Genomic DNA, 8884 nt, shown 5'->3' on the forward strand with positions numbered 1-8884 from the left:
AAAATTCTTTAAAAATCTTCTTCTCAAGAATAGCAAAGCCATAATTCATCATATTTAAATGGAAGCATGCTCAGGCAGTGTAGATTAAAATTTGTTCAAATCATGACCTCTAAGGGTAGGGCGTGGCCAAAATGGCCGACCTAAGTTTTACATATAAATATATAGGAAAATTCTTTAAAAATCTTCTTCTCAAGAATAGCAAAGCCATGATTCATCATATTTAAATGGAAGTATGCTGAGGTAGTGAAGATTCAAGTTTGTTCAAATCATGACCCCTGGGGGTAGGACGGGGCAACAATGGCCGACCAAAGTTTTACATAGAAATATATAGGAAAATTCTTTAAATTATCTTCTCAAAAATAGCAAAGCCATGATTGGTCATTGGACTATTTTTGGACTTAAAAAATCTTCAATAATAAACCAATTGCTACTTTTTCTTAGCCACAGTGCTCAGGTGAGCGATGTGGCCCATGGGCCTCTTGTTTATCCAAACCATATACACTATGACATTTTAAAAATGCTTTAGTAATTTTAACATGTTTAATTTCTAATTATGTTCTAATATACATAAATAAAGACTCATGTCTTCATGTATATATTTCATTTCTGACTGAAAATTCCAATGATATCAATATTGGACCCGTGAACATAAAGAATCAAAACTTTATACATATATTTACGGAGAAAGTATATGGTTTTATCCCTTAACCAGGTCAAGAAATCTATTGACAAAACTGCTTTAAGATATGCATGTGGGGCATAATGCACAGAGAAAGGTCGGAGGCTCCGTAGGACTGGTTAAAACATGTCTTTCATTTTGATGAGTAGACAGGCACTGACAAGGATAGCTGACAACAAAAAAAGTACATAAACTGGGTTTCTGATAAATTTCTCCACAATGATCCCATGAAAAATGTTTCATATACTTGATTCTCATTATATCGCGGGTTCCATTGTATCAGGGTATACATATCCAAAAATCAGTTACATAATTCATATCACTTTTGTGGATAAAACTATCTGCTTGTCGTCTAAATGTAAATTTTTGTGATGATTAAAGAGAATGGAACATGCGTCGGAAAAATTTTTATTCAAATAAAACGTAATTTAAAGATTTTCATTCCCGTTTTTATTATATTTAGACCATTTATTTTATAACTTAGTAAAATCATACTAAAGTTCAATTGTTTTGAAAGTATTTAGTTTTTTTTTATGTAGAATTACATCCTTAAATTGAAAATAAGAATTGAAGTCCAAGTCAACCACAAGTTTCAATGTTTTCCCATATACCGCGATACTATGAGACACTCCAATTTAGGAGGTAAATAAGACTGCCTGTTTTAAAAATAGATAACAAATTAAACGAAGAAGGCTTGGGAAATAATTTGACACCAAAAAGTTAGACCATAGTTTGGTATATGAATATCATTTGATGAAAGTTAAAGTTAAAAATTGGAATTACATTTTTTTATGCAAAAGTTTTAAGTAACGCGATATAATGAGACACCAGTATATAAAACTTAAACAAGATAATTATGAAATGATGACGTCATCAAAATGTATTGATAGCTGTTGTTTTTAAACATGAACACTGTAATGTAAATCATACACATCGTTGTTGCATGAAAAATTAAAAAAAAAACAGGTAAACTTCGTTATCTCGACACCAACGGGTCCATCGGAAAATGATCTCTAAGCTAGGTCAGCATAACATGTATTTCATCATCCCTTTATTTTATAAATGTATAATAAAAAAAAACTAAGAAGTTATTTTTTAAAAAATCGAATTTATTCATAAAAGTGTTATTTCTCTTAATCGAATGCTTTTTGAAATTAACAAAGATTTCCATCCAACATTAGAATGTAATATGCTCCTTGTCAAACCAGGATACAAAATGCGTTCTATAAACTTGAAACTATATAAACACATCAGAGAAAGTAAGAAAAAATGATAAATGCGTCAAATGTAAAAGTTATGTTAGGTTTTGAGATAAATATACACAGAATCGTGTAGAGTTATCAATTATATTACCCAAGCTGAACATAAAGTAATAAACGTCTCAAAGATGCCTAGGGGGCTTTGGATCCGCCTACGCACAAAGTCTATGGAACAAAGTGCGCAATGAAAATATGGATGTGAAAACGACCCTCTCAGACAAACAGTTATGTCCAGTAGAGCAGAAACATGCGGGTGTAGAGATATACCAAGTAAAGTTTGCCCTTGGGACTGTGAATATACTTTGAGATAAGTGGGGTATTCAACCGAGGGCGATGTATCAAGAGTTTTAAAAAATCATTTATATAGTTAATGCAGGGGCCGTTGACGGACGTCGACATATCCAATGTCGAGATACCGAAGTTTACCTGTCGTGATATATACTAAAACACAGGAGTTTTTTTTACTGTAAAAGACGTTTCATGTTTTCTGTTCTCTCTCACCTTATAAGATTTATGATATTGTTCTGTTATTTATTTTTTTTTATTTCTTACAAAGTCATAGAATTTTATACATGTATATATATATATATATATATATAATGTATATCTTTAAAAATTAATATTATAAATTGAATATATTGGCACAATCAAGCAGCGAATGCATAATTAATATAACTTACTCAAATTAATCAATTTTAAATTTGCTGTGTTCAATAAACTCTGTAAGGCAGATTACTACAGTAACATATTACGCCAGCATCTTCGCTATGACTACAGTCATTTTTTCCAAATCCGTTGAAGGTACACTTAGCAAGAGCTGATTCACTATCCCCACAATTGACTCCATCCATCCACATCTGCCCAGAAAATTCTCCAAAACGAGCGTTAGATACTGTCTGAGCTGTAGTGCTGAAAATCGAAAGGTAATTGAAAAAGAGTTAATAAGTTGCGAAAAAAAAGTTTGACATACTTAAACAGTAGTTAATTTTTCATATACATGTATCATAATATACATAATACTAGAGCTAATGGTTCTGTAAGAATGCTTCAAATACATTTAGTCATTGTAAAACCCTTAAAAGTGCATAGACACATTTGAAATTAATGTTTTCTGTAAAATATCACAACTTTTATATTTTCATAGCATTTCACACAAAAATATATTAAAAATCTTATTTCATTTAAAAGTTAATAAAAATTCAAAATTTTATACTGGTTTGATTGACACATCCTTGCGCTTTCACAAATTTTAATTTTATTCTCAATCCTTCGGAAAAATGGCAACCTTGTTGTATATAGTTGAAAAATATCAAACTATAATCCAGAAAATTCAGAGTAGAAATGTTCGAAAGCAAAACATTCACATAGCATATTGTCAGTCCGTGCAGGTGTGGTGAGCAAACTTTAACAATTGAACCCTCCCGGTGAATCGTTAACATCAACAATAACAGAGCTCGTACTCTGTTTACAAAATCTCTGTACGTTTCACGGATGTGATCAATTTGCCAAACTCTGTACACAACCTTGGCGCGGAATGACGATACTTGTAGAGGGGTTTTGCTTTCTAACATTCCTACTCTGAATATAACTATTTTTCTGGTATTACCCATTGTATCCCAGCATCCCACAAACAACACTAGCGTCATCATTATCCCAGTTGTCATCGCAGACACTCCCCTCTGTATTTCCCAGTTTTACAATCACTGTTCCATTAGATGTCGATTCTCCAATCAAGCGGACTGAAACTTTCAAGCTCATTTTTTTCCCAATATATTCCATATCAACATCAGTTTTATCTTACATGCTTTGAAAAAAAAGTAAGCTGGCAGTGTCACTCTTTCACAAATGCTCTGCAATACTTTAAAGAATTCAATGTGTACTTGAACCTGTATCTTGATCAAGCACACCAAGAGAACAATTTATGACGATATTGATTGAATTGAAATTTCAAATTTAAGGATCAATGGACAATAACTTTCGTGAATATAAGTCAGTTAATATATAACATTTTTCCTGGGGGTAAATGCCACGCACCATACAGTGAAAATTGGATAAATAAGCTCAATATTAACTCCTTTATACGCTATATTTTTCTCAATGTCCCAAAAAAATTTTGCACTTGTGTAGAGAGGGTCCTTAAATGTTCATAAATCAGCCCACTCAAAATTTGGAGCATTTTTTTTCATCGATTGATAAGTGTTATCAAAATATAGCTTACTTGTATTTCGGGCAAGCTTCTATGTATATATTCATTCATTTTCACAATGTCAATGTTTCAGAGCTCCAACACTACCAATCAGAAAACAGCTTTTATTTTAAGTAAGTTTGGTATATCACAAAAGATTTGCTCGTGAGCTGGGACATAAGAAAACGACGTATTTGAAAGATATATTCTCTTTGATTAGATTATAACTACATGTACCCATTACGACACGTGTATCAAGATACACCAACTTTTGAATAGCAGCTTACCAGGGTCCACCGTTATAAAACATACTTAAGTCTGAGAATGCTCTAAAGTCTGAGACTTTTCTCAAATTCAAAATTCTCAGGACCAGGGTCCGTCATAAAAAAATTGAGAAAAATAACTCTGTTTTATTGCAAATTTCTCAGGTGAGTATTTCTCAAGACTTGAGTTGAGAATGTTTATGAGAATTCTCAAAGTTTTATAACGGCGGACCCAGGTGTGTCAAGGGTTTGTCTGATCCTAAGTACGAAAGCCCAGAAGGCTCATTCGAGATTCAAGTTTCGAAATACGAGATTCGAAAATCAAGATTCGAAATTCGAGTTGCGAAATTCAAGATCCATAATAACCAATCAAAAGTGGATTCAACATTTGATTACTTCCCTTTATTATGATTTCACTATCAAGAATTCGTTGATTATATTTATTACAATTTGACCATTTGCTAAAATGATAATGCAAGAAAAAGTGTTTTGTGTATTAAAAAACTAAAATTAAATTTATATTACATCATAAAAAATAGATATATAATCTTATTTTTGTCATTTAACAACACAGTAAATACGTATATATAGAATATTATATTGTTTTATAGTTGACTAGCGTTATAAGTAGATCAACTTTTCTATCAGATCATTGCTGAAGGAGAATATTGTTATTGATTATAATAAGTTATGAAATATCATGAATCGTCTCTACTCTGTACAGTAATGCTAGGATTTATATTTCATTACATTTTTAAAGGTTACATTTGTGCAGTAAGACTTGACTGCTGAATCGAACTGTAGCTTTATAAGGTCTCACGAGTATATTTTGATTTTCGACCATAACGCTATTGTCAAAGACTAAATTATAGAACCATAACGCTATAGTTCTGCAGCTAATTTAGACTAATCTATTGTTTGATATCAGATAAAATGAATGCTGCATTTATTTTAACTTATATTGGCAATCTGTATTGTATATGTTATACATTGTAGTTAATTAATTCAAGAAATCAAAGCCTTAGATGAAGATAAGTAATTAAAAAACTTTATTTTTATGTTTTCCCTCTATTAGGAAAACGAACGCGGTTTTTATTTATCAAGGCTACATTGCCTTTTAAGTGTTTCAAAGTAACATTTTCAGTGTCAGGAAAAATGGGCAGGTGTTGCGAGTAGGGTTGGGGATTTTGTTAATCTTTAGACACTAGATTTATTATTATGTCAACAACCCTTTAAATAAAGTAGACAATGCAAAAATATATATATTGCTCATTTATGTATTCTAATTAATATTTAAAAAGTCAAAATATATATTGAAGTATATCTTGCTGATCAAAAATCCAATGATTATTTAACTTTCCTTCTAATATATATAACACTCTTTCTTACATTGTAATTTAATCAAATGACTCATTTGTTATAAATATATTAAACGATTTATTGATAGATAAAACATAATAAAGGGGAGTAATCAAATGTTGAACCCGCATTTGATTGGTTAATCTGGATTTTGAATCTCGAAACTCGAATTTCGAATCTCGTATTTCGAACCTCGAATGAGCCTTTTGATTGGTTAATCTGGATCTTGAATCTTGAAACTCGAATTTCTAATCTCGAATTTTGAATCTCGTATTTCGAATCTTGAATCTCGAATGAGCCTTCTAGGCTTTCGTACCTAAGGAATATTGTTTAATTGAACTAGGTTGAAACTAGCGAAGGACTACTTTAACATTTGTATATATCTGTTTTTTTTGTGACCAAATGATCCTAAAATATTGTTTTACATGACCAATCCAATATACATGTATACTATTCATCTATTATCTCTACCTAAACGAAGTTTCCCCCCCTTCATTTAAATAGGGTTAAACCACTAACTTTCATGGATGCTTTGTGTCAATGTTTGGTTAAAATAGGGCTGGTTGGTGTGGAGAGAGAAAGATAGATTTTTTCTCAAAATTCTTTCACCTCTTTCAGCCTTCATTTTTCAACCAAAGTAACTTCATGATGATCAGAGTAGCCAAGTTGGGCAATAATTTGAGATAATTAAAACGTAACAATATACCGCTTGAGACATTTTCTCATTCGTAAGCACTCACCGGCAAACTTAGATATTTTTATTATCAACCTGAAAATATACGAGTCAATAGAACACATACAGCACACAACACCGACGTCTTCACTATGGTTACAGTTGGTTATTGTAAACCCATTATGCTGACAACTTGCTATGGACTTTTCTGTTCCTGTGCAAGATACATCATCTAGAACTATTGACCCCGTCCCTTGTCCAAATGGAGCACTCTGCTTTTGAATCGCGCCATGCCTGTGGAATGATTTAATAATTGATAAATTTACCAATCGTAGGACTGTTATTGAATGCTGATAAAAATCTTTTAATAATTATCTTAATTTTTTGTACACATATTATTATGCTAGATAGATATATGTTTTGAATTTATTGCACTATATCATGTACAGTGTACCTCTCAATTATCTTCGATGCAAATATTTCTAAATATTCTTTCCTGCAGTATTAAGAGAGTATCATAATTTCCGACTATAGACTGGTATATGTGTTAAAACTATCTTAATAAGTGCAAGAAAGAAAAAAATAAAGCCTACTTTACCACATCCCAACTCTCGACAAACAACTTTTAGCGTTAGTGTCAATAATACCATCATCACAGACAGTTCCCCAGGCGTCATGGTACTTGACTTCGACACGCCCTTCACCAGTGTAACTCCCACCAACAAGCCGTATACTTTAATACGTTTTTGTAATTTTTTTTTAAAAAGAAGATGATAAGTTAACATTTTTAAGACAAGAAAATCAGGTTTCTCCAAATATACACAAAATCTTTCTACTTCAAACTCAGGTATGTAATCGTTGACAGCGTGTTTTCTCATTTTTTGTAATGAAAAATGAAATTAAACTTAAGAAACTGCGCATATCAAAACTGTTCACTTAATTGAAAAGGAAAATTCAATGTTATCATGCGCATAATACACTGTATTGTAATACTTAAAGAAAGCGAATTGTTGTGTTTTATTTTGTGTACCAAATTGGATGTGACATTACCAATTATATTATGTCACTTGATTCAAAGTATAATTCATTAAAAAAATCTTCAATGTTGAACTTACTGGAAATAACTTCCACATCCAAATTATGAATGTAAATCCAAATTTGTTGTATTACTGTTCAGTTGTAATACTATTTCAGCGTGTGATTTGTCTATATTTGTTTTTTTCTATATTTGTTTTTTCATTGAAATATTACTTATATTTTCCAAGTCTTTTTCATATTCCAGTTCTTAGGAGAAAAAATACTAAGAACCATCCACATTTCTAAAGTTGTGACATGATATTAAATCTTTTTCAAAGAAAAAATTTGTTTGTATCATCTGTCTTTAACTGGCCAGAAAAAAATGCCGTACATTTAAGTTCCATAAAATGTTAATTTTTTCCATCGTATAAACCCCCGATTTCTTAACTGTGTATTTATGGTACGAATGTGAATAACCTTTAATATAAATTGCCGCCCGCGTGGCGCAGTGGTTAGAGCGTCTGCTCTAGAGTCGCGAAGTAAGGAGTCAATCCTTACGTCGCGGGTTCTAATAACACTGTGGGACGTGGAGACCGGTCCTTCAGATGAGACCGTATAAACCGAGATCCCGTGTCGCAGTAGGTGATGGCACGAAAAGGATCCCTCCCTGCTCAATGACCCTGAGTGCCGAGTATAGGACAAAGCAGCTCTCCACCGGCAAGTGGTGGCGTCTCCATATGAGTGTAAAATTCTCGAGAGGGACGTTAAACAATATACAATCAATCAAACAATCATAATATAAAGTGCTCTTTTCAAGGTAAACTAAATTTTTTCATCGTCTGAATACATAGTCAGCGCATGTTTGTCGGCTGTTCTTACGAAAACCGAGTTGTATATTGAACAAAATAATGTCATATTAATTAAAAGGAGAAGAGCCGACAAACGTGAGCTCACACTTATTTAGCAAAAAAAAAGTTCCAAACAAACTTCTCGCTTCCATTGCTACGACTTCGATTTACCTGTTAAATGTTACAATTCACCACGTGATGTCCACCTGCGAGCGGACTCGTGGGAACACTTTCATTGTATTCTTCAACCTGGCCTAGATGTTAATCACTATGTTTGGTCCCGTTTTTAGGATTTAGCACATTAAATGTTATTTTAATTTTTCATGTCCTCACATTAAAAAAATCATAATGACATCGTTGTAATATGCCAAACACGTATTAGAATTTCTAGAGAGAGAGATGGAGAGAGAGAAATGTCAACAATGACACCGATCGATAGCTCAGCCTCCTATAAATATTGATAGAATGACCTTAAAACCACTCCGGGTACATGTCAAATTCCAGAAGACTACACTAATGTATCATTGTTTCAATTTTGATCTATGGCAATAAGGCATTTCTTTTGTACATATGTTCTAGCTAAAACAACCATGTATATGTC

General features: G+C 32.2%; 1 protein-coding gene across 1 annotated transcript; it reads right to left on the reverse strand.

Moving 5' to 3' along the window:
• Positions 1–2648: 2648 nt before the first annotated feature.
• Positions 2649–7465, reverse strand: LOC134279830 (deleted in malignant brain tumors 1 protein-like). The gene is made up of 5 exons (XM_062762247.1): positions 7449–7465; positions 7017–7151; positions 6546–6712; positions 3545–3683; positions 2649–2847 (listed from the first exon to the last, which is right to left on the reverse strand). The coding sequence occupies exons 1-5, from the start codon at positions 7463–7465 to the stop codon at positions 2649–2651; spliced, it is 657 nt and encodes a 218-aa protein (XP_062618231.1).
• Between the last annotated feature and the right edge of the window lie 1419 nt (positions 7466–8884).

The sequence above is a fragment of the Saccostrea cucullata genome, unplaced genomic scaffold, assembly GCF_032062105.1.
Source record: "Saccostrea cucullata isolate Sc308-1 unplaced genomic scaffold, CSIRO_AGI_Scuc_v1 ctg14736, whole genome shotgun sequence".
NCBI classification, from domain to species: Eukaryota; Metazoa; Mollusca; class Bivalvia; order Ostreida; family Ostreidae; genus Saccostrea; species Saccostrea cuccullata.

Excerpts from the sequence above, each read along its gene's own strand:
- LOC134279830 (XM_062762247.1), bottom strand. Across the intron at positions 3,684-6,545 it reads AGACGTCGGTGTTGTGTGCT|TTTCAGTCCGCTTGATTGGA; the intron begins GTATGTGTTCTA and ends TGAGCTTGAAAG. Across the intron at positions 2,848-3,544 it reads GGGATGCTGGGATACAATGG|CACTACAGCTCAGACAGTAT; the intron begins GTAATACCAGAA and ends TTCGATTTTCAG.